Here is a 26,585-nt window from a genome sequence, read left to right as displayed (position 1 = left end):
TCAGGCCCAAAGCATGAGTTGTATATCTATTCCTCCTATGGATACTGCAGAACATGCTGGATTTCTCCAGAAATTTTGTGTGCTTACCAGCATCCATTAGATAGGTTGCTGACCCTCCCCCTCCCCCCCCCCCCCGACTCCCTAATGGTTCTCATTGGTTTCCCATTTCTGCCCCTTCTGTGGTTCAAATACAACCTTGAGGACCCTTCCCCTTCAGTGGTGGTCTTTGGACCAGGACTCAATACTTCTACCCAGCCACTAAAAATTTTTGGCGGCACTCTGCTACATCGTTTGCTGGTCTTATTCTGGGTCTATCGTACAATGACTGACGAAATGTGACCATGTTTCTAACTAACTTTGCCGACAGACAGCAACATCTAATTCATCGCAATGACCAAGAAATTCAACATTAATTCTTACAGAAAATAAATGTACATATTCCTTGGATCCAGTTTAGAAAAGAAACCTTCCTGACTGACACAAGACATTCAATGAAAAAAATGAAGACATTTTGGACTGAAAAACTAAAAATAAACTACTGTATCAGTTTACCAACAGGGTAACCTTGGTATATTCCACATCAAATTACCATTAACATTGCTTGTTATTTTGAGGAGATAATGGAATTTTCTCTGTCTCCCATGCAATGCCTTTTATTTCTTATGGATGCTGGATGACCTGCTGAATTTCTCCAGCATGTTGGAAATAAGAAATATAATACAGTAAAATCCCTGATATCTTTGAGGATTGGTAGATGCAGGATAAGTGAGTTTTCCGGTTGCTTGAGGCTCACTCTTACAATGCCTATCTAATACACCTACATTAAGAATAAACAGTTTAAGAGACAAAAATACTAAACTGTACTTACATTGAACAAACCTCACTTGCATGAATTTATATAAACTTTAAGGCATTTTACTTTTAAGTTACATTCTTTGAAAACTGTCAATGCATCTGAAGGTTCCTCCCCTCCACAGATCTGCCCGAAAAGAACAATAACATTAGAATTAACTCCCCCTCCTCCAAATTTACAGATAAAGCCTGACTAATACAGTACACTTAATAATATACTAATAAAGATAAGGACTTCTACTAATCAGCGATATGGAGACATATTAAGAGAGTAAACCCAATGGTGGGCGACATCGATGGGCAACTCCAATTTATTCAAACACAACTTCATTCAAACAGCTGCTATGAGCAAAGCTCTTCATCCTGGTGATGCCATTTTATTCAAACACAACTTTATTCAAACATCTACTACAAGCAAAACACGATCATGGCCCTCCTCTGGCTGAATATTTGCTCCTATCTTCACCAGAGGTTTATGTGTTGCTTCAGAGAACATTCACTTTCACAATTTTAAACTTTTATTTAATATTTTATTTATTTCAATTTTATTTATTTTTCTATATTTTTGCCAATTACTTGAATTCCGGATAACAGGGGTTTCACTATAAATGGAAAATTTGAATCATTTAGTGTTTCAAATATACTAAGGTTGTGAATTAAACACTGTTGATTTTTTTTAACCTGTGTATCTTGGTGGCACAGGTATTGAAAAAATAGATGCTGTTAATGGACAGGGGCAGATGGGAGCACATTGCTTTGAGAAACTTCTACTGGATCTGATCTAAATGTTGAACGATGAAAAAAAAAATGACTACTGTTTGTGATCCAGCAACATAGGTTACTAATGTATGCAAATCACAATAATTAAATTGAAAGATATAAATGCTTTATGTTGACTTGACTTCTACTCTGGTTCTCTTGTATATGTACTCTGGCTTTCATGTGGAAATACAATTTGAGTAGCTTGGCTGAAGTGAAATGAGCAAATATATAAAACAAAGCAGAGTTGGTGAAATAGGTGGGTACTGCAGAGTCTGAAAGAAAGGGAGAGGAGTTTAGGAAAGATGTTTAGAATGAAAGCAGCACAAGAACCTGAAATCAATAGTTTAAAGTATATAAAACAAGGAATGTTGTTTTGGTGGAGTTCTCGAATGATAAAGCTTTGAACTTGGTTAGATCAGAATCCCTGCCAATACTATATTGTTTCAACATTACATGTACCTTTTCAAAGACTGTAGTCGGTCCTAATGCATTACATTAACTGGCGCTCCCTGATCTATTCTACTTAGAAGTCCCAAAAACTCCATCGCATATCAAATGTGAGTATCATTTCATATATTCATATGTTCTATGCCCAGCATTGATTTCAGGTGGCATGCTTAGTGTAGCAGTTAGCGTGATACCATTGTAGCACGAGTGACGGGTTCAGATCTGGCACTATCCTTAAGGAGTTTGTACATTCTCCCTGTGTCTCCGTGGGTTTGCTCCGGGTGTTTCAGTTTCCTTCCACCCTTCAAAACGTACAGGGTAGCAGATTAATTAGTGTATTTTGGGGGCATGTGCCCTTGGACCAGAAGGCCTGTTACCGTGCTGTATCTAACTTTCAGCATACTCTCTACCACTGATGTGAGGCTTACTGGATTACAGTTCCTTGCTTCTCTTCCTCCTTCAAATGTTTCTTTGGACAACTGAGAGAAAGGTGATGACATTTTACAGGATCCTCGCTATGTGCTCGCATCAATGGTTTAGCACATGATAATAAAAAGGGTGAGTATAAGACAGCTTTAATAAACTAATATGTACACCGAGAGGTCTTGACTCTGCAAGACAAACCTGGAAGGCTAGACTGTAGCTCTGGACTGGTTTATATATAAGGTCACCGGGATGACCCCTGGTGACCTAGTGGTGTAATTGCAGAAGTTGAAGTGTTTTACTTGTGGCTGTTGGAGTGAGTGAGACTTGGCACGAGAGGAATCGAACAGTAAAATTCCAAGGGAAGCGAACTCAACAGACTGAAAAGCTGAAGCTAGACTTGGAATCAGAAGTGGCTAAATTAAGAAGATTATAACAGATGAGCTGAAGAAAGCCATGTAAAAATTGGATATTAGTGGAAGAAAAAAAGGATGATGGGAAAATGGACAATGGAAAAGACACGGCGGCAACAGCTGGAAGAGCACCAAGTAGAGCCACCCTTATGTCAGGACTTCGTTGTCTTGAAGTTATCTTAAATCAGCTGGTGTGAGGTGATGATAGATAGTATTGTAGTTATTAATAACCATTTCATTTTGTATCTGCCCCTTGCTTGTCTGAAGAATGGTGTCGATCAGGGACTGGGAACTGCTCCATTCCATCTGTTACTCAAGGCAGAGATAGGCCACCTCTGTGTGGAAAACAAAATGAATCTGGAAGCTTAGTCCTTGATCACAGAGGGTGTTGTGTCTGTAAGTGCTGTGGTTCAGCCTGTGATGCAGGAAGGGCACTGAGTTGGTAGAAAGGCTACAGATTAATGGCGGAATAAAAGATGATAGCTTTTATCTTCCTTTGAAGCCCAGCTAGTAAAAAATGATTGAGGCTCATTTAAAAATTGATCAATGTTCACAAAATGATGCTCAATCACCCATGTGGCAGTGCAGGTCTCCCGACGTGCCTCACACCGATTATGAGCTTGGAGTGTTTGAACTCTGTCTTCTCATTTAGAGAATATTTATTGCAACATCTATGTCATTTACTGTGGCCGGGCAGTAGCTATCATTCACAAGAGCGCTCACACATATTTTGCATCACTCAGTAATCAGAGAACCAGGAGCTGGTTAAACCACTATTCCCACCTCAGTGAGTAGATTATTAGCATAATGCAGTTTTCTTTGTGAAGTATCGTGTAAAGTAAATTCATGTTACAAAATGTGTGAATATGCAAGTTCTTCCAGCAAAATATTATTGACATTCATCAGCTCTTGAGTGAAATATATTTATTCAATAATTAAATGCTGAAGCACCAATGTAACATCCTGCTATTTTTCCATTAATGCTCCATTATTATCAACTAATTAAATGTTCTCCATGCTGATTTATACTTGGGTGTGATCAACAATCTGAAGTCTCTCTGATGTTTCATTATTAATGAAAGCTGATTAAAATTACAATAGGCACAAGAATAAAATAAATTCATTGCCTCACAGCAAACCGACCCCAATGGTAACTGCCACACTTCCGACATTTCAATGCATCTTGGAAATGAATGAGCCGAATTGGAAAAGTGGACACTTGTGGTGTTGTTAGGATTACCATGCCATCTGTTGGATAGCTCCTTAATAAGTAAGATATCTTGTTGTTGTGAAAATTAAAGTCTGTTTGTTGTTATGTCCAAATTAGGATCAATTCTACGACATCTGAGTTTGGTTCATTCTGATTCTGATCATTACAAGACAAGAGCCCCCTCTATTAATGGACGATCCTAACATAAGCTAGTAAGTAGAAAAGTGCAGGAACATTGCCATCAGAATGAGATTTTAAGATAAAGTTGTTTGTTGACCACACAGCACTTTTCAAAGAAATGTTCTCAGAGGTTCCTCTATCCATCATTTTTCCCTTGTCACCTTTCCCAAAATCCTATAACTGATCATTCACCTCACAGTTGATTATAGGCTTCTTGTTGGACGTGCATAAATGAGCTGCTCTCTGCCTCTGAAGTCCTGTCTTGTTTGTGTGCTGCATGGAGCCACTGGCTAAATCCATCAGGACGGAGAAGGGCATGAGGAGTGACATTGCCAGGCAGCGGAGGCACTCAGGTCATACTTCCCTGTGCATTGGTGATGTCACCGTCTTATGTTCAGTCCGCAGACTGATCAGTGTCTGGGGCCAGTTTGAGTTGGTGTCAGGTGCCAGGGTAAGCTTGAAGAAGAACAAGGCAATACTCGGGTAATGCCTGGCTGGTCCACCATCCTCTTCATAGTCATCAGGCTGTGTATGGAGCCAAATATCCAAGTGCTAAATCTCACTATGTGCTGAGGTTCTACCTGTCCCAGGTGTAGTGAAGGATGGGCCTGGCTTCGTTGCCATGCAAGACCCAGTCAGCTGGACTTTGACACACCACCTATCCTTCATGGAAAAGTTTTTCCAAATTAAAACCTTTAACTATAAATCCATCAGGCAGTGGTCAGCATAGAACTTCCTGCAGACTCTGAAAGATGAAGACTCAAACGTGGGTGGTTACCAAGCAAACTGTTCATGTCATCTGGTGGGATGCCTTATTGGCAGAATTAACTAATAAGCACCAGGACTTGTCCTGGCTGGTGATTTGAGGAACCCTCCCGGTCAGATCCTTCCTGTATCACCCGAACGTACATTGCCGTGATACGATTGCAGACTGTGGATTTTCTAAGTGTGTGTGGAGAAGGATGCAAGGGTCCTTGCCACAGTTTATCCCCAGCAGCAGTGTGACAGAGGAGGACTCTCTAATTTATGGGCTGTTCCCAGAGATGCATGCAGAGGCAGACATCCAGAGCTGCTGAAGATCATTCATTCAGATGCCTTTTGGTCTTCAAGCGCACTGAGATGTCATTGAAGGAATGCTGCCAACTGACACTCTCCAGGCTGCAGGAGTACAGGTATGTGCTGAGGGATGTACTAAGACTCTAGTGGGCAAAGGAGTTAAGGGTTATGGGGATAAGGCTGGAAAGGGGTACTGATGGTAGTGATCAGCCATGATCTGTAAAATGGCGGTGCTGGCTCGACGGGCCGAAGGGCCTACTCCAGCTCCTATTGTCTATTGTCTATATAAGGCTTGGTTCAGCCAACATGAGGGCACTGGGGGGGAAGGACCACAGTCTAAGCTCCTCCCACTACTGAGCATCGAGGAGCTGAGATCAGAAGGGAATGCCTTCAAACAGCGGGGGTTGAGGGGGGTAGCTACAAGGAGACACATTCCCGGCAATAGTGCTACATTTTCAATTAGAGGATTAATGTTAGAAGAGTAGTTCTCATCTTTTTTCTTTCCACTCACCACTTGAACTAATGCCTAGGCCATCGGTGCTCTGTGATTAGTAAGGGATTGATTAAGGTGGTATGTGAGTGGGAAGGGAAGGTTTGAGACCCAATTGTTACTGAAATATTTTGCTTGAGAATAATTGTCATTGGCCCATTTCCTTTGGAGTTCGGAAACCGTGCACATGACGAGTCAATGAGGTACAATTTAAAGTGGTTTACAAACTTTTTTCTTTTCACCCACCTACCACCTTAAGCAATCCCTTACTAATCTCAGAGCACCAATGGCATAGGGAATACTTAAAGTGGAATGTGAGTTGGGGGGGGGGGGGGAGCAGTTTGAAAACCTCTGCTTTATATGAAGCTGTGCTGAAGAATGTTATAAATGTGAGGCTCTTTTAAACTGTTTTGTGCAGGATTTTTAATTTTGTGTAATGCCACAAGATTGGATTATAGCAGCTCAACAGTTTACTCCCCCATCCCCCTCCATTGGTTGCATACCAATAAAATCCATCAGTAACCTTTCCATGACCATATCCTTTACTAATATTGCAGCTTGCTGTCAGAAAAGTTTGAGTGCAAAATTACCTCTGACTCAAAGCTCACAATAGAGTCTCCCGCCTCTGCTGCTACAAGCTACAGTAGGAACTCAATAAACCAGGCAGTAGTGTCTGTGAGGTAAAGCGGGTAGTCAATATTTTGGGTTGAGACCTGTATCTGCTGTCCTTTGTGCCTCCATGACTTATTCATAGTTCAATTCTCAAGGGAAAACTCTGCCACGGTGACATGACCCAGGATCAGTGGATTTTGATCCAGCCTGAAATGACAGCAACACATTTCAGACCCAATTTACAAATAGCGCATTATCAGATATGACGGAGGCCACTGCAATGGGTGCTCTGTCATCCAGGTGCTGGACTCAGTTTTATTTTATTTTCCTTTCAGGGGGGAAAGCTGAGTCTTAGAATGCATTCAAAACACAAACACTGGAGGGATTCAGCCAATCTTGTAGTGTCCATACATTACCTCCTATGGACGCTGTGAGACACACTGAGTTCCTCCAGTGTTTCTGTATTTTGACTGCAATTACAGCATGTGCAGGCTTTCATGTTTCACTCCTCTGAGAATACATTGTCATGTTCCTAGTGGACAAGGCAGGAGTACTTAACTCTTCACTTCTCTGCTGCAAAATCAAATGCCAGCCATCAAATCTGAACCGTCTGGGGAGGTGGTTTCTTTTGTGTGTCCCCTCGTGATTCCCCATTCCTGGGCTAATGAACTGGCTCCATTTGCCATTGTCTGCAGTAGTGGACCCCAAAGGATGAATGCTTGTCCAGTATTGTGCGTATGTACTCTTTTCGAGGCACAGTATCTGATAAGACAGAATTTTACAAGCACGCTTAATCTAATCTTTCCTCCATTAGTCTATTTGAGTTGTTCAGGATTGTAAACAAAGTTATTGCTGGGCCAACTGCTAGGGACATTAACTTGCATCGACTTCTCACCTCAACAATGTAAACATAAAATCTCCTCTCAAGATCGCAATTAATCTGTTAATACCAGACAGTTACAAGATCTTTATGATGGTGCTGGCCTCATACAGATTATGCAATTGGAATTGTAAAACAGCTGTATTGATTCCCAAGTTGCAAGCATTTTATGGAATGAGTATATCGTTAGGCAAAGTGATGGAGATGAGACTTGAATGGAGACATCGTGGCCAAGAAATTGAATTGCAGATGAAAAAAATCCTCCAAACGGTGCTGGTTTATGCTGATGTTCATGCGTGCAACTTGTGTAAGAACTTTAATGTTTAGAGAACACTAGTCTTGATTTCCTTCCCACCTTCTCTGAACCCCATTACCATGTGAGGTGAGTAATTTCAAAAGTTAAACTAAACCATGACTTTTAAAGATGAAGGAATGCTGGAACTAACTATTGCGCATACTCAGTGTCCAGATTGGTGGTGGGGGGGTGGGGGGGGCATTGCCGAGATAGGTAGGCAGTACTGATCTCAGGATCTTGCATCCATTTCACTGAGGCCATGTCTGATATTTTTTAAGCTGTGGTCAGCAGAATCGCTAGTGATCCATGGGAGGCCAACCTTTTAATTTAGGCATAAAGCATGGTAACAGGCCATTTCGGGTCCGTGTGGCCGAATTAACCTACACCCCCGGTACGTACTCGTGGGCTGAAATGGCCTGTTAATGTGCTGTATGTTTAAATTAAAAATTAAAAGGTTGGCCACCCTGGGATAATTCATGGTGACGTGGCAAATGTCCAAAACAAAGCTGTAAATTTGAAAACAGAAAAAAAATTCTCGAGCCAAGTTTTCTACCAAAACAGACAGAAACCCCAGTGTCCTGTGAAGAGGCTTGAGCTTGACTGATCCCTTCCCCACCCCAATTGGTGTTTTTTAGGGAGTTTGTTATAGGTGGCCCGATGGAAGAACGGAGATGATTAAGCTGGTTGTCTGAGGGTGAAGAAAGCTTGAGAACCGCTGTAGCAGTTGAAGAAGTCTTCATATCCTGGAGCTTAGGAAAACATCAAGGATTAAAACAGTGGTTCTCTTTCCACTCACGTACCACTCTAAGTAGCCCCAATGCCATAGGTGCTCTGTGATTAGTAAGGGGTTGCTGAAGGTGGTATGTGGGTGGAAAGAAAAAGTTTGAAAACCACTCTTTTAATCATACATAATTGGCTTGTTATGTGTAGAGTTTTATAACTCCAAAGGAAATGGGCCAATGACAATTTTTCTCAAGCAAAATATTTCAGTAACAATTGGGTCTAGAGCAGTGGTTCTCAACCTTCTCTTCTCGCTCACATCCCACCTTGAGCACCGATGGCATAGGGATTACTTAGAGTAGTATGTGCGTAGAAAGAAAAAGGTTGAGAACCACTGCTCTACCTCTTGGTCAACATTCTCCCTCGTGATCCATGTTGGTGACAAGATCCAGTCTTCCTGTAACAAGGTGCTATATATGTCATCCTGTCTTTCATACAGTCACCAGACCCACCTCCCCATCAGATGCACGGAACCAGCCTCCCCACCGCACACCCTGGACCCCCCTCCCCTGCCGATCCTTGGCATGCTCCTTATGCACCCTTGGGTGGGTGTTGTGATATGATCTATTCCATTAACCTCATTCTGCCTCGTGTACACTTTTGCCCTCCAAGTTCACCAGCATCAATGCACTAACTCAGAGCAATCCTAAAGATTGTATCCTTCATCTTATTCATGTCATTTTCTATGAAAGTGGAAAATCCTACAGAGAATTTAAAAGACAATCCTTGAAGCATAAATGTCACCTCTCTCATTGGGTCCTCTAACTAATTTGCTGATGCAATATTTTCTACTGTTACCTTGACATGCAATGAAATATTAGAGACTTTCAGAAAGAAGCACCTTGGTCTATCTCTTCTCCATTAAGCAATAAATATCCGTTTATGCTAATTTCATTATTAACATGTGTTTCGCACAACACTATTACAGCTCCAGCAACCCAAGTTCAAATCCGGCGCTGTCTGTAAGGAATTTGTACATTTTCTCCCCGTCTGCGTGGGTTCCCTCGCACTTTTCAAAATGTATGGGAGGTTGTAAGTTAATTGGAGTATTTGGGAGCATGGGCTTGCGGGCAGAAGGGCAGTTATTGCTCTGTATACCTAATTTTAAAAACTATATTAGAAATTAAAAATTAGATATTTTCCTCACATTCCCATTCAACTGCTTCCAAAACCTCCATATTGTGGGCAGGGAACCTACCAAATATAGGAGTAAACTGGATCTCCTGATGGATACCCACATGGTCACTGGGAGGACATGTAACTCCACATGGACACTCCCAAGGTTAGGCTCGAGCCCGACTCTCTAGACCTGAGAGGAAGGCACTCTAATAACTATATTCTTCACACGAATAATCCAGAAATAGTGGGATTCTTATTTTCTATATATAAAATTGAGTGAATATCAGCAATCAGTTGTTAGAAAGAGCCCAAAATATCTCAGAAATAAATGTTCTTACATCTTTGTTTGATTTCCATTTATTTTGCTGTTGTGGAATATTCCAGTTTAAAACAATTAAAATACATTGTTTACGGAGCTTTGAAAATTTTGTTGATTACTTTTGAATACTTAATTTTCCCAACCATGTCCTCATCATATTTTGACATTAAATGGTACATTTCATCTTCATCCAACACTACATTACAGAGTTGAAGGACTGATCGAAATTCAGGCAGCGTGAGAAATCCAGTGCTCCCACTGTCCAGCTTTTTGCAAACTCTGTCCAAAGTTTTCCAGTTACCAGCTAACTGCAAGAGAAAGGACAAAAGAATCTTAAACACCAGTACAAAATGAGCTGCTGGAGAAATTCGGCTTTTGTAGAGGCAAAGAAATGGCCGATGGTTGAAGTCAGGATCCTGCAACAGGACTTGGGAAACAGCCAAGCAGTTTAACAGGTTACAATGGACAACAAAGATTTTGCTTTCTGAACACTTTTTGGTGTATTTTCTGGATTTTGGGCTGCTGATCATGAAAAATCACCCGAATAGTTTCCTATCATGTACCATTTTTTAGATAAACTATGACAAGAAATCACAAAAATAGGTTCTAAGTCTACTTCAAGCCTATAAAACTACCAAGTGCAGCATGTCCTTGAAGATTCATTTGCTGTATTTGCACTTCTGCTCTGGGTGCAGTCCGTGACAAACTCGGCAAAAGGTTTCACCAGGACATTGCGACCACGGGTAAGTAGTATCAGGGTAACTGGAATCCATCAGTGCTGGCCAACTATCGTTGGACACTGACACGAGAGGCATCAGATGCTGAGTACAAACGAAAATCAACAGTAAAACTGTTTTAGATCAGTCCCAGCGTCACGATGCGATTAAACGTGCTCAATTCAATAAATGTTCATTTAACGTTTCTTCAACTTCCCTCGTGATACAGAAAATCTGAAATTATCTTTGTGTTCAGTTTGAAGTTATCTATCATAATCCTCAATTTTTGCTCTGGAAGCGAATCTTTTGAAAAAAGTTGTCCAATGTTATCATGTTGCTGCTTTCTGTAAATAATAATAAAGGTTCCTGGGATACACCTCATTTATTCCAAATTTCTAATTTTCACTTGGCAGATTGATGCATTGTTCAAACTTGAGCAAACTACTTTGTCCATTTAGAACATAGAGCACTACAGCAGAGGAACAGTCCTTTGGTTCAAGTCTTGCGCCAAACATCTGCACAAATTAAACTAAGATTCTGCTGGCTACAGCTGATCCACACCCCTAGGGATGGTTTCTCCACTATAATGTTCTGTTTTATGTTCTAAATGCTATTATTGTATCTGCTTCAACCATTACCCCTGCCAGGCAGTCCAATATTCTGACCCTATCAGTGCCTTTAATACATTTATATAACATTTTCAAACTTTCAATTGTCACTCTATATTAAAGGACAGTCTTGTGGATGGCATTATTTTGTCATTCAGGTAAACAGAAGAAAAATGTTGCTTACATCTTGCTATTCCAGGGAATATCATTTTAGCTTAGTTCCAATCACAAGAAGAATGCTCAGCCTATCAACTAGATATGACAGTCTTTTAATATTTAGACTGTGGTGTTTTTCCACAATAATTGATTGATTGTGATGGAACAGTGCAGGAGGTGACCTCATTATACTGTAGAGTCTGGCCCACCTCCGACGCTATAACTCCAATAAGGGATGGAAGGAAGAGACTAGGGCTTTAGTCTCCTTCCCTCCATACCAAGCTTGGATCCGGGCCAACAGCAGGTAAAGACACGCCTGAAGTTTCAGGTTATTAAGTTATAGCGCGATCAATAACCACAAGCAGACTCAAAGCCAGTGATTAAAGGCTTTAATAACCTGAAACTAAAGGCACGTTTTTACCTGCTGCTGGCCTGGATCCAAGGCACGTACAGAAGGAGGAGACTAGGACTATTAGCCTTTATTGGGAATCTTACGGAGAGGAGTTACAGGGTCAGAGGCAGGCCAGCCTCGACAGTGTAGTGAGGTCACCTCCCGCACTACCGTGTTCCACCACATTGATCAAAACAGCATGGCTACAAATCCAAGTGATTTGCAGCTTGAATCTGCCACGTGCTGTGAATCTGATGACAGATTGACAGACTGTTGTCGAAGGGATTGTTTTTGTGTTTATATAACTCTGACAATACCTCGCTTGATAACACATATAATAGCTGAGAAAGTCAAGTATAAGTCATTGCTAATCCTTCCATTACCTTCCTCCGAAGCTTTTCTGTAACAGCGCCCAGACCTTTGTGTATGGATTCTGTGTACATCGCAAATTCTGGTTGCCGCCGTTTTTGAGTCTTTAAGCTGTCAAGTTTAAATGGTTTCCTTTGATCTTCAAATCGCTGGAGGAACTCAACATAGGAAATCCTGAACAATGTTAATGAAATTAATGTCAAAGTTATTGGTAATTAACAACTACATACAAGTTTAAAGTTAATGTTGGACCATGTCGCCCACGTTTATTTTTTAACATTTAGATATGCAGGCCCTTCTGGCCCACAAGCCCACACTGATGAAATATACCCATATGACCAAATTAACTCTCTAACCCTGAACGTCTCTAGAACATGGAGGAAACCAGAGCACTCAGAGGAAACCCATGCTGTCACAGAGAGAATGCACAAACTCCTTACAGACAGCGCCGGGTTCAAACCTTGATCGCTGTAATAGCGTTGCACCAAACTGCTACACTAACCATGTTTAGCTATGCAATAAGATGTGTGCCATACCATATGTAATCAAAAGTGATACTGTAATTATTTTTGCTCATATAACAATTACTAGGACTTTTTGATGACCATGTAGATCATTTGGCTCACTGGATTGCCGTGAACATAACGATGTGTATTGGGAAATAATTCCGCTTATTATCCAAGGCTGCGATAAGCCCCACACCAAAACCTGTCTTCGGGAGCATTTTCCAGTTCACTCAGGCACACTGTTTGTTACAAGATGATGGACGTTTGCGATTTTAACCAAACAATCATTAAAACTGATACTTTTTTTCTAGAATTGTTTGAACTTCTATTTTTGGGAGTAATGCAACCAATAACCTTGGTTGTAGTCAAGTTAAACATCTGTTTTACAAACCTCACTTCCATCCATCTCTAGCTACAAAAATTGAGGTTCAATCTGAGAAAACCTTTTTTTTAAAGATGCGTGGATTTCTGGAAATTAATATTTTCCTAACATCCTAAAAAAAGCATGACACTTTAATATATTTTTCATCATATTTTGTCTGAGAACCTGTCCTGACCAACTCGGATTCCACTTGGCGATAGGATTCTTCCACTCTCGCCTCTTCCCACCTTCCTTCCCCTTGGCTCCCTCTTTATACTTCACCTTCTCTAGTTGTCAGATTCCAGCACTTTGTCTTCTCATCCATCACCCACCACACTCCAGCCCCTTTCGCACTTGCCAGTGATCCTAGCAATCGAACACCAATTGGCCTTTAAAGTGGCAAGTCTGAAAGCAAAATCTGCTCATGACGGGGATTGACGGCCTCGACCCCTAGTACAATCCCTGACGTCCAGAGATGCCGGCGTTGCAATCAGGCTAGTGTGAAATGGGCAGCAACATTGGGGTACTTTCTATTAAAGGTAGGACAGACCAAACGCTGGAGATAAACCCTTGCAAGTGTGAAAGCGTTCACTGTCCCGGTTACGAGTGGCCAAACTCCCATTCCTATCTGGGACACTGAACGGCCAATTTACTGGGATGCAAGTGTGAAAGGGGCTTCTGTCTCATCTTCCTCCACCAGATCCCTTTGCTTTCCTTACATGTCTCTCCCTTTATCTGGTACCTGCCAATCCTCTGCCTCTGTCCGTCACATTTCACCCCACCCACCCTGTTGCCTTTACTCTGGCATCTTGATTTCATTTCCTCAGCCATGATAAAGCCTTTCCTTTTCTCCCATCAATACTGGATGAACTCAGAGGGTGTTTTTAAACCGCCCTGTAAAATGGGGTTAACCAGGCAATTTGCCCAGTTCGCACCCCATTCACAGGGCAGTTTGAAAGGGTCTGACACGGTTAGGCACTTCAGAAATCAACAGGGTCCATGCCCTATCTCGGAGAGAGTCAGGGAACCCATTAAAACTTACCCAGATCGCGTCCTCCCGTGCCTTGAAAATGAAAATGGCCGACCCAGTTGTTCTTGTGACATCAGTGTTTGCACCTGACGTCAAAGGGAATCGCCGGAAGAAGGGGAGAGAGGGGTCACCAGCAGGGCAGAGGGTCCCCGCGATCAGCAGGCTGGGGGGGATGCCATGATCAGCAGGCTGCGGGGGGGGGGGGGGGGCAGATGCCACAGGGGCAGAGGGGTCAGCTGCTACGGGGGTGGGGGGAGAGGCAGGAGCGATTGACAGCTGGTGGGGGGAACGGTGGGGGAGAGAGACTTACCAATAGTTTGTGTCATCACGGGAGGGCGGGATCCCCCTTAAATCGCTGGGTTGGCAATTTACTGGGTCAATCCCGCCCCACTTTGAAAGGTGCTAGGAGCACCATTGACCCATTTAACGCCCCTGGGTCCCAGGAGGGCTACCCAGATGCAGTGGTTCATAAGCACCAATTGATTCAAGCAGCATTTGCAGTCTCCTGTGTTTCTTTAGGATAGCATGGTTAGTGCAGTGGTTAGCACACCGCTGAAGAAAATGGCGGTGCTACTGCAGACCGCTGAAGAAAATGGTGGTGCTGCCACAGACCTGCGGAGAGGAGGGATGGGAGGCACAGTGACCAAACCCCCCCACCCCCGGCATCCAACCACCCAGTCTGACTGTCAATGTTTCGGTAGAGCTTTTAAATGGCAGTGGTGTATTCAGGGTCTACACCTATGACTGGCAGTGGCCATGAGGGATTGCAGACTCCAGGGCACCAGAAAATGAGGAGACCATCCCCTGTCCCCATCATTTGAGAAGAGGAAACAGAGGAGATGACCCTAAGGGATAGTGACCACGGTGGCAGGCCAGGAAGGAGCTCTGAGGCTGAGGAACACACAGGCGGTGGGCTATTGGTGACACAAGACGATGAACCCATGCTGGCTACAGGCTGCTGGAGATGGTGGTTAAGGGACTCGCAACGGGCTGCTGAATGTGAGATTGGCTTGAGACTGGCTGAAGGGGGTATCAGATATCAGAACTAGGATGTGAGAGGCGCTGAAGGGTTCCTGATGATGTTGGAGGTTCAGATCTGGATTTTAGGTTGACGATGGTTTGGACTGGGGTCTCTGTGGCTGAAGCGCTGGAGGTGATTCCACGGACACTGTGACTCCGAGGAGCCTCTTTTTCTCTGACTGTAAGAGGCACTTCAAGAATTTGTCCTGATGAGGAATCTGTCTGCCTAACAGCATACAAAGGCAATGTCATGTACATATAGAGACGTGGGTTCAAATCTGGCAGTCTGCATGGGTTTCCTTTGGTTCCCCCCGACATTCCATAGGGTTAGTAGGCTAATTGGTCACATTGGACAGCAAAGGCTCATGGGCTAGAAGGGTCTTAATCATGTTGTATCGCTAAATTTAGAAAAAGATTCGTACATAATTGCTGTAAGGCATTGTTTATTTATTGTTGACAATAGGTCTTTGGTGAAACTTTATTAATGTGAAAGAGAAGGGCAGATGAGGAAATAGTTTTGTCACCTGCAGGTTCACTAACCTGTCCTGTCCATGGTCAAACTTGCTGGTGATCATCTCACACGCCTGGTCATTCAGTGCCGCACAAAGATCCATAAGGGTGTCTTTGAATTCTTCCTTGCTAACAAAGCCAGTATTAAATTGGTCCAACTCCTGAAAGTTTGTCCAAAGATCATCCAGCACAAACTGAACCTAAAATAAGGTGGTAGATTTAGTGGAAATTTTTGATAAGATTTGTTGCATTGATTCGTGTAATTTCACAAACAGAATGAACAACTGATTAATCAGTTTTGCATTAGAGGTGCCGTGTTGGGTGTAATATCACCAATTGTTAATGGAAGGATGAAGTGAGTAAATCAATAACTGATGGGATGAGGGTTATGACTTCCACTAATCTCTTCTATAAAAATCCAGATTTTTCAGAACAGAGAAACAAAAATGACATTGTTCAGCCAAATCTGAGTAGTTTCACATTAAATGGAGTAAATATAGTATTAAAACATTTCAAATAAAAAGTCTTAAAATCTGGACTGCTCGGTGAATGGGTGGGTCCAGATTTTCTGGATTCTCCAGCACAACATCTGTGGCGCTTAAGCAATGCGCACACAAATGCAATGCACGTGTGGGCATAAGACAACATCCACACAATGCCCCTCAGCTGCAGAGCCCTTCACAGGTCCACCGCTGTGGTCACCACCCCATAGAGTCGTCTTCTTTGCTTCCTCCTGAAATGGGGGGGGGGGGGGGGGGGAGGAAGGTTTTGTCTCTCCATTTCCTGGTACCTTGCTGCCTGCACCACTCCTCTGCTTCCTCGGAGTCTGCACCCCCACCCCCCCTACCCCCCGGGGCCACTGCCGATCATAGGCGTCGCCATCTTTGGCCCAGAATCCGAGTACACAGGATTTTCAATAAAACCACCGTCGGCTCCTTTAATAGGCCATTTAAAGTCCACATCGAGCCAACGGCAGTAGGACTGGACAGTTGGACGCCGCGGGAGAGCATTGTGGCTCTGTCCCTGCTCTCTGCAGGTCTTCACCAGCAGTAAAGCTGCTATGACAGCCATGCCCCTAATTTAGACGGTGTTGTACTCCTTTCCTTGGCTTGGTTTCGCGGACGAAGATTTATGGAGGGGTTTGTCCACGTCAGCTGCAGGCTCGTTGGTGGCTGACAAGTCCGATGCAGGACAGGCAGACACGGTTGCAAGGGAAAATTGGTGAGTTGGGGTTGGCTGTTGGGTTTTTCCTCCTTTGTCTTTTGACAGTGTTGTACTAACCACTACACAAACCTATCCTAAAGACTGCACACACAGGAGGAACTGAGTGATTCAAACATCATCAAAGCTGAAAGTTTGAGAAGTCTGGCTTCTCGGGTGATCTGGATTTTTCAGACTTGTGCTGTCTGGGCATAGAAACAATCTCATCCATTCATAGCAGTGTGGACACCATACTTGTTGGCAGAAAAATTCCTCACTTGTCCATTCTCCCTGCAAATTACAATCGACAGCAGAAGGTGATGGTGCATTGTGGAAAAACAGACAAGATCAAAGAAACAATAAAATCAACGGCATCTATTTTGTCTCCTGAATCTGAGTGCATTCTTATTGAACAGTATAAATGGGAGTTATAGCAATAATATACTTGACCTTAGCTTGCAGGTTATCTTCAATGATATTGGTGTCACAGTTCAGTTTTCTAGATCGAATCAGAAAGTCACTGTCACCTTTAACTGGTGGACAGATTTTTGCATTTGGGAAACAAGCTGATTTAGGTGAGAAGCCAAAGTGACGGACAAACTGATGAAAATCCAAAGTATTATTCTGGCTGGTAGTTAAAGTCCTCCAGAGTCTCCCGACTTCATTTCTCGATACTGGCGGATGAATGTCAAACCTGTGTAAAACAATGCTCTGTGAGCAATTTACTGGAATTTTTTTTTTAAAAACTGGCTAGGAAATGTGCAATTCTGTTAAATACATCTCAATAAAGGAACTATTCCCTTAACTGTTTCAATAGCTGGTACATCGATTCAGGAGAAAGTTGCTTTGTGTTCATTGTATCCAGCTTATTAAACCTTTCTTCCAACATTGCATAATGCTTCCTCAAGAGATTCTGTATAATTTTTGAGATCTAGTGTTGATGAAATAGAGTGGCAAATATTATAATCTCAATTACTTCCCAGTATTTTAAAATCACACTCTGCTAAACTCGGTTCTGAAATACATGTTTGCACTTGCTTTCTGAAACTCAAGCTCAAAATTTCTTCACATTTACAGAAAAAAAGTCATGTAGCCAGATTATATAAGTCAGGCTAAAAATAAGTATTTATTTTGCTTATTAGGAATTTCATTCATTTGAGCAAAAGTTGGTAATCAAACCATTGAGATCTAACTTGCAGCTTTTTCACGTCCCCTTCAATTACTCTCCACCATCGAGTCAATTTACTGAACGCACTCGCTTCGTATGGAATTGTAGTGCCAGTTGATGAAGGAGACAAAGACGATGTGGTCAAATAATATTCATGGCTTTTATTAGCAGAAACTTACGGTACAATAATGAAAGACAATGGGTGCAGACACAGTTATACCCAAGGGGAGTGTCCTTAACGGTAGAGATAATGTACAGCCAATGTTAGTACAGCAAGGCTCGCCAGAGGGGGAGACAGGCAGCTTGGCAGACATTCACCACAGGAATCTAATCCAATAAGACACATACTGAGATACTCTAAGTGTGAATTCAACAATACTTTATCCATTAATAGTTTATGGAGCTCATCTAAATATAAAATGCACTTGGATACTGGCCATTCTGGGGGGTGATAACCGTCATAATAAACTTGTTGATTAAGCTCTGAATCTTTACAAGATTTTAGAGGATAATATAAAACTGGCACCAAACGAAAAGTTATAAATTCTACCTGATCTGCAGTTCTTCCCAAACTATGTCCTCTCTTTGCAGACCGTTGCTTGCTGAGGTTTGTCATCATGGACTTGTCCCCCAAAAGGCTCTTTGCTTCTTTGCTGTTGAACATCCAAGACAAGAGTCTTTCAATGCGATGTGAATGTGCAACAAGTTGTGATAACAAGACAGTTTGTTTTAACTGCCTCAGAATTGATAGAGTTATAAAATAGATAGACTTATTTGATTTCTGTCACTTTTCATTGTTCTTGAGACCACAGGGTCCTTGCAATGAAACCATCCCAATGTGTTATGCAAAGACTATTCTCCGAACATGAAACCAAAGTCAAAGTTAAAACCATGGGTAATCAATAATTAACATTAACAGATACATACCAATCCTGGCTCAAGTCACACACCAACTATTGATACTTCACTACTTGCCAGCTCAAGATGTCGAATACACCCTACTGCCAAACAAGAACCACCAAGCACTTTGAAAAGGGCTATAGGAATGTATAATATCACCAATACTCCCAGTAATTCATGGCTGACTTCTCAATTACACAGGTCTGCATAAAGCAAGGCAGCACATCACCAGGGCTGGATGTATTATGAATTTGTATTTATTTATTAAAGACACAATTAGAGATGTAACAGGCCCTTCTAGGTGACAAGCACATGCCAGGTGACCAATTCACCTACTAAACCTGTACGTCATTGGAAGGTGGGAGAAAACAGGAGCACCTGGAGGAAACCAATGCAGACATAGGTAGAATATATAAATTCCTTACAGACAATATCAGATTCAAACCCAAGTCTCAGGTGAGGTCATTGCATTGCACCAACTGTTGCACTAGCCATTTTATGGCAATTTGATCAATTGATGTATTTCGTGACTATATCAACTTTATAAGCTGTGAGCTTTAAAGTCATGGTATTCCCCATTAGACTGTAGTTCATCTACAACAATGTTTAGTGGTGAACCATTGCACAAAAGCTCTGCTAATAACAATGAATGACTGCACCTCATGATGGAGTTCAAAAAACAAAATCACTATTGCACTACATAATTATTAGATTGAAACTTGATGCCTACAAAGATAACTTTTGATGTAATTTTCTAAGGAAAACCATAATTTGAGCCAAGATTTTGCATCAAAGATAGTGTTTAAAAAAAACCATTGAACAACAAGGTGTATTATACGGCAATTTTCGACATTTGACACATGTAGTTAAACATGGAGACTCAAGTCAGAGATACCCATTTCTTGAACCGTCTCACTGACTTGCTGACGGACAGGTCTTTAATGTTTATATTAATCCATCACGTTATTTTACTGACTCACAAAGCACACCAGAAAGAGAAATAATAACTGACAATCTAAATGTAACTGAAAATTTAATCTGATAAATAAGGAGTTTATATTTTTTAATTTAATTTTTTTACAATTTAGACGTAAAGCACAGTAACAGGCCCTTCTGGCCCATGAGCCCACGCCACCCAATTAACCTACAATCCCAGTAGGTTTATTGAAGGGTGGGTGGAAACAAGAGCACCTGGAGAAAACCCATGCAGACACGGGGAGAACATACAAATTCCTTAAAGATAGCACCGGATTCAAACCGGGTTACTGGTGTTGTCATAGCCTTACGCTAACCGCTACGTTGTTATGCTAACCGCTACGTTAACCATGCCGCCCCCAATCTTTTTCAGAAATTATTCTCAAAATAATGTTGCATTTTTTCTTCCCATCTCTTTATTCCCCCTCTTATGAGCTACACTTTTGTTGCAATATTGGTGACTCAGTACGGGGATCCTCATATTTGTTGTACAACCTCCTGAGATCTTGGATCAGATGTTCTTGGAAGTAAATTTCATAAAGGTTTGATGTTTCTCCAACTTCATATGTGATGCATCAAATCTGAAATTATCTTTGTGTTCAGCTTGAAGGGGGCCCATCATAATCCCCAATTTTTTAAGGATGATTTAGACTGTGCATTGAAATAGTACAGGATCCTATCACCAATGTATATTTGTATATATTTGCTTATAGCTGTTGTGATTGGCTGAGAGTCGTAGCCACGCCTACTGGCAGGTCATAAAGGGCTACCCCTAACCAGACCCAGGTCAGTCTGGACTGGTCGACCGCGCTGTACTACGCTCCAGCCTTTTGCTGATGAAAGCCTCGGTTTGAGCTAAAAAGTCTTTGGTTCATTCGACGCGCTGCATGCATCTCTGATTGGTTGATGAGTAATGCTTTCACTGCTCATTCTTGTTCTAAATACTTTGTAAAGAATACTACACTGGAGCAGATATCTGAAAGCAAACTGCCAATCAAAAACTCATTAACTGAAAGTCGGCATGTGTGACCTGAATGACATGCTTTAATCATTTGCTACTGACTGCATAATATAAGCCATTTTTAATCATATTTTGAAATCAGTTGTGGTGAGCGAGATATCCATTCATGTACTTGATAGAAAGCGAGAGCAAAACCAGTTAACTCTGCGAGCTTCAACATTTATTAATTCTTATCAATTCAGGTCAAAATTGAGAAATGAATGTCAGGTACAATGTTTATGTTGCTTGTCTGATCTTAAAAATTATCCTCTTCTCTACTCATTAACAACATATCACAGCAAAGACCAACTTACCAACTGTCAAACGTGGACATAAATTCAAGATATTTTACATTCCCTTGACGATCAAGTGGTACCCTATTCTTCAGGAAATTCATTTCTTCATCTGTCATGTTAATGCCAAACCTTGTAGGACAGACACATATTAGATAATATATATACACTGCAATATTAAAATACAATGTAGTTTTAACCTCTTTTCAGAGATCCATTTCAGTGAATAATGAATAATGCAGGCATCTGTAGCACAGAAGATACATTATGAGAGGTGTGGACAGAGTGGATGCAACTAAGCTTTTTCCACTCCAATTGGTGGAGGTAAGTACGTGGCTTTAGAGTGAAAGGAGAAAGGTTTAGGGGGAATTTCACTCAAGAGAGTGGTGGGAGTGTGGAACGAGCTGCCATCTGGTGTGGCTCGATCTTAAGTTTGAAGAATAAATTAGATAGATACGTGGATGGGAGAGGTCGGGAGGGTTACGGAATGGGAGAAGGTCATTGGGACTAGCGGAATAATGGTCGGCACAGACTAGAAGGGACTAAAGGCCTGATTTCTGTGCTGTAGAGTTCTATGGTGTTAAATTGTACACATTGATTATTCCTCTTTCTTTAATCAAATAGGTCAAAATAACAACTTTTGCTCTGTTGGTCTAGCAAAAAATATTTCAGAATTGGTGCTATATTTGAGGGCTAGATGGGAAAATTGGAATAACCCAGAAATTTCCCCATCATTCCAAGGATCTGGGTAAGTCACTGTCCCTAATTACCTGACCCCTACACACCTGGTGCAGGGATTCGATGAGTAGAGAAGCATATTCATCCCAGATGATGAACATGAACAATTTAACAAGCCCACCACATCAGCTGTAAAAGTGGTTGGTCAAAACAAAATATGTGGAATTTAATCTTCTTGCAAAATTGTTGTCCTTTATCATTTCACGATCATTCTGGATGAAATTTTAAGCAACAAACCATCACTGAGAGGTTCTACTGAAATGAGGCAGATTGCTTGATTTGGAAACTGTGTACACAATCTTAGAGTTTACAATTCAGATGTCAGTAGTGTAAACCTAATTGTGCTGAACCTCCAATTTTTTTTTTAAGGATTGTTAACTATTCTTTAGTTGATCTGATTATTTACCTGCTGTTCAAGATTCCCCAGAAGGTCTGCAGACTGATCACATCCAGCTTCTTGTCGTCATTTTTGCTGCAAAGCAAGATAATATCATGACCTTATTGGTTTATAAAAATGCATGTAACGTTCTGTTATATGAACATGAAGATTTCTGGTATCACATTGCTCACACGATAGTCTTTGAATCATAAAAAAAATTTGCAATATGGGTCACTGGGAAAAGTTCTAACTTTTGGACAAATGTTAAAAATCTAAAGATGCAAAAGAAAATCCTACAGTAACATTTAAAAGAGAGCAGAGAAACCTTTGTTCTTCCTGCCGACAGTCATTCCTCAACTAACTCCAGCAAAACTAACCGTTTCACTCAGAGGTTCGCAACCTTTTTCTTTCCACTTTAAGTAATCCCTATGCCATCGGTGCTTCTGTGATTAGTAGAAGAGTGTCTGAAAATGTCTGAAAACCACTGTTTTAATCGTACCTCACTGACTCGTTATGTGCACGGCTTCAGAGCTCCAAAGGAAATGGGCCAATGACAATTTTTCTCAAGCAAAATATTTTCAGTAACAATTGGGTCTAGAGCAGTGATTCTCAACCTTCCTTTCCCACTCACCGTAAGCAATCCTTTACTAATCACAGAGCACCGATGGCATGTGGTATTTGAGTGGAAAGAAAAAGGTTGAGAACCACTGGTTAACTTACTTGCCCAGTTTGGGATTTTGATTATATAAATTGCCTGCAAAATATTAACAACTGTGATTCCAACTTAAAAGTTATTAATTAGACTGAAATGATTTAGAATCTCCTGGAGACATAAATTACTATATTGGTTTATGATTATTAATAGAAATATAAGATTGACTTACTGAAATTCTCCTAAAAGAGAAAGGAATTCATAATGCAGAAGGTTCATTATCTTTGCTTCTAAAGCAGTTACTGACGATCGAGAACCAAAGCTACTGAGCTTGTTAAATCTGCGAGGAACAATAGATAATGATCAAAAATAGAAAGGCACTGTATTATTTCAGAATAATATCCTTGAAGCAGCAGTAAGGGTCCATTTCAGGAACTGTGCTCAGAATGTTTAAAAATGAAAAGGTTATATCTGTGTTGACCTGACTCTCAAATTCAAAGTTCAAATTTATTGTCGTCACAACCCTGAGATTCTTTGTCCTGTGGCCTAAGCAGAATTTCTACTGTAAACCATGCTCAGGAAGGAAAAAAAAAGAGATGGGTAAACAAAAGAGAGAAATGTAAACAAAGAAAGCAATGCAAACACACAGGGCAATGCAGAAAAAAATAAATATGCAGTAATAAATAATCTTACTTCTCTCACCTGTGAGCTTCATCATTTATTATCCTGTGAGGTATTCCATTTCCACTTCTGTCTTGGAAATTGTGAAGAAATTGTATATAATTTATGTTTGGTGTATCTTCTTGAAGGCCACAACGCACAAGGAAAGTATTTAATTGGTCTTCTTTGAGTTGTAGGTCAAAGTTTTTCAGGACACGCAAAAAGTTCTCCCTGGTTACCTGAAAACAAAATAACGTTAACTTTATTGGGAATTGTGTCAGAATTATTTGCTTCTACCTTACATAAATCACAAGACATTTATCCTTTTTGTCTAGACTGGATTCAACCAACCTTTCTTTATATCACCCTTATTTTGCTGCCATAGTTTATTTCAAAAACTGGGATTCCTTTAAATTATGTGAAAGGTATTAAAGATCGTGGTCATAGCACTTTTAAATCATCTGACTACTATCTAATAGCTGTTGGATGCACTCATTCAAATATTAAAACATTTTCTCCAATATTTTCCTTTAAAGATAGCATCATTTATTTGAATTGACTCTATAACTCTATGAAATTAGGGTTTTAAGTCCACATTCTGTTCTAATGTTACATGAAAATTGGTGTTATGACCTCTTGGTACATTCCCCAATGAACTGAAAGGAAATTGGACAAAAATAATCATGTTTCCTACATAGGAGTACTGAGGTTCATTAATTCTTCTTCAAATCTAATGTTCACAATTCCTTGGGAATCAAGGGGAAAAAAACAGAAAAAGAAAATTGCCCAAGAGCGAAGTACGAATGATTAGTGTAGTTTACCTTTCCAGAATTGTCTTGGTCCTGGTGACAGAAATTAGTCATCATGCTCTTGAAACCTTCTCTAAATTTTTCTTTCAACCAGTTTTCAATGTCTAGTGTCAGTTTTCTTTCCTTTTCTGCTTTTGTTTGGCTTCTTCCCAAGAAAACAAAGAAAAAAACAATCAGTTTGGCAAACTTTAGAGCCAATTCCTCAAGATTTCTGATTTTCAGATTTATTGTCAGAGTACATACCTGGCATCACATATAACCCTGAGATTAATTTTTCTTCAGGTGAGGCAGAATTACCACTTTGCACCACTTTGGTAGTGCAAAACAAAACTGTACTCAATGTACACATGTAAACAAATATATAAATGCAAACAAACTGATTGTGCAATACAGAGAGAAAAAAAATCAATAAAATGCAAAAGTTGGAGTCCCTGATTGAGTTTGTCGTTGAGTCTGATGATTGAAGGGTCGCTGCTTTTCCTGAACCTGGTGGTATGGGCCTGTGGCACCTGTACCTCTTTTCTGATAGTAGCGGCGAGAACAGAGCGTGTCCTGGGTGGTGTGGATCCTTGATGGGGATTCAACATTATTGTAAATGTACTGCTTTATAGGATGGCAGAGGCCTTTGGATCTCATGGTTATGTAGTTAATTAAACCAAACCATTTGAAAGTAGACAACGTGAAAGGTGGAGCTCATCTTTAACGGGAATATTTTATTTGATGTATCATTAAGACAATAATTTTCCATTATTCATATAATGCCATGTAACATGATATATTTGTCATATTACCTCTCCCTAACCTTGGCTTCCAGCTGGAAATGAGCTTGTTTTGCACTCATCATTTTGCTTTCATTAGGTCTTTTCACAGGATCCATCCAAGCCGGGTAACCTTTCGCTTCTTGCTCTTTGAAATGCGAATAAAAGTTTTCAAAAGTAATGATGGCTTTTTCATGAAGTTTAAGCCTGTGATTGATCAATATTGAACCATCAATGGAAAAGCTGAGCATTGAATCATACAATAGACAGGAACCCTACAATCTGGATTCTGTCATTGGATTATGTTCCTATTAGCTCTTCTACGTAGAACATAAAATATTACAGCTCAATATAGGCCCTTCAGCACATGATGTTGTGTTGACCCATATCAATCTGCTCAACAAGCTAAACCTTCCCTACCTCACACATATAACCCTCTATTTTTCTTGCATCCATGTGCCTGTCTAAGAGGCTTTTAAATGTCTCTATTGTACCAGCCAGGTTGGTTGATAGTTATAAAAGTAACTTCTACATCACCAGCATCTAAACTTACAAACAGGATTTTTTTTAAATAACTGATTGGAATCAGAGTTCACATTACCCATCTTATGTACAGAAAGGTTTTCACATATTATCAATATCTACACAATTTATTAGGAAAAATAAAACTTTAAAAAATATTATTTAAAATTCCATACACTTATTATAACAGTCTTCTTTGGCTTGGCTTCGCGGACGAAGATTTATGGAGGGGGTAAAAAGTCCACGTCAGCTGCAGGCTCGTTTGTGGCTGACCAGTCCAATGCGGGACAGGCAGACACGGTTGCAGCGGTTGCAAGGGAAAATTGGTTGGTTGGGGTTGGGTTTTTCCTCCTTTGCCTTTTGTCAGTGAGGTGGGCTACTATTATAACAGTACAATTGTTAAAAAAGTACAAAATTGATTACATACATGATAGGAAAAATAAAACTTGATTACAACCACATACTAGTGCATGTCCTCAGTGCAATAAAAAATTAAAATTCTTTGTATTACTTCAACAATACTAATATGTTAGGATGTACCTGAGCAAAAGATGATAGAACTCATTTGTAGCAATAAATCGTTTCAGAAATTGAGTCAGAACCGTCAACAACACTTCCCTGAGGTAAAGAAAAATGAATATTATTCTATGTGTTGTATAAGCACATTTAATAACTATAATTCTTCTATAATGCTGAATTGCATTGGGTCACAGGTTTTTAGAACATAAGAAATAGGAGCAGGAGTAGGCCATTCGGGCCATCAAGCCTGTTACTAAGTTTGTACTAATCTGGTCTTTAGATTCCATTTGCCTTCTCAAGTGAATACATGATACATCGTGCATTACTACACTGACAAGTTTGATGGTCACTGGTTTATTTTTATTGCAGAGATTCCCGAAACCTGAAACTTTTAATGCGAGCAATATAAAGAAAAAAAAGGAAACAAACCGATATAAAGAAAAAAAGGGAAACAAACCAATATAAAGAAAAAAAGGAAACAAACCAATATAAAGGGAGGAAATTAAA

General features: G+C 40.7%; 2 protein-coding genes across 3 annotated transcripts in view; one reads left to right on the top strand and one right to left on the bottom strand.

Moving 5' to 3' along the window:
* gucy2g (guanylate cyclase 2g) overlaps window positions 1-1,753 on the top strand; it is a 50,851-nt gene extending 49,098 nt beyond the window's left edge. Inside the window, exon 22 of the mRNA XM_069899908.1 lies at window positions 368-1,753. The gene's annotated coding sequence lies outside the window, so the exon portion shown is untranslated. The remainder of the gene's footprint in view (window positions 1-367) is intronic.
* An 8,107-nt stretch (window positions 1,754-9,860) lies between these two features.
* Window positions 9,861-26,585, bottom strand: part of LOC138744178 (EF-hand calcium-binding domain-containing protein 6-like) — a 43,529-nt gene continuing 26,804 nt past the window's right edge. The window contains exons 5-17 of one of the 2 annotated variants that reach the window (XM_069899887.1): window positions 26,100-26,177; window positions 25,071-25,244; window positions 24,292-24,424; window positions 23,513-23,709; window positions 23,043-23,150; window positions 22,186-22,251; window positions 21,063-21,173; window positions 18,424-18,526; window positions 17,512-17,636; window positions 17,156-17,399; window positions 15,536-15,705; window positions 12,093-12,252; window positions 9,861-10,146 (exon numbers count right to left, since the gene is read on the bottom strand). In XM_069899887.1, coding sequence (XP_069755988.1) covers window positions 9,928-10,146; window positions 12,093-12,252; window positions 15,536-15,705; window positions 17,156-17,399; window positions 17,512-17,636; window positions 18,424-18,526; window positions 21,063-21,173; window positions 22,186-22,251; window positions 23,043-23,150; window positions 23,513-23,709; window positions 24,292-24,424; window positions 25,071-25,244; window positions 26,100-26,177 — 1,888 coding nt within the window. In that variant the 3' untranslated portion in view covers window positions 9,861-9,927. Of the gene's footprint in view, window positions 10,147-11,346; window positions 11,481-12,092; window positions 12,253-15,535; window positions 15,706-17,155; window positions 17,400-17,511; window positions 17,637-18,423; window positions 18,527-21,062; window positions 21,174-22,185; window positions 22,252-23,042; window positions 23,151-23,512; window positions 23,710-24,291; window positions 24,425-25,070; window positions 25,245-26,099; window positions 26,178-26,585 lie in introns of those variants that run through there. The other variant, XR_011345344.1, reaches the window with a different exon arrangement.

The sequence above is a fragment of the Narcine bancroftii genome, chromosome 10 (genome assembly GCF_036971445.1).
Source record: "Narcine bancroftii isolate sNarBan1 chromosome 10, sNarBan1.hap1, whole genome shotgun sequence".
In the NCBI taxonomy this organism is placed as follows: Eukaryota; Metazoa; Chordata; class Chondrichthyes; order Torpediniformes; family Narcinidae; genus Narcine; species Narcine bancroftii.
The sequence above is the reverse complement of the archived record's forward strand: the minus strand, read 5'-3'. Positions and strand labels throughout refer to the sequence as shown.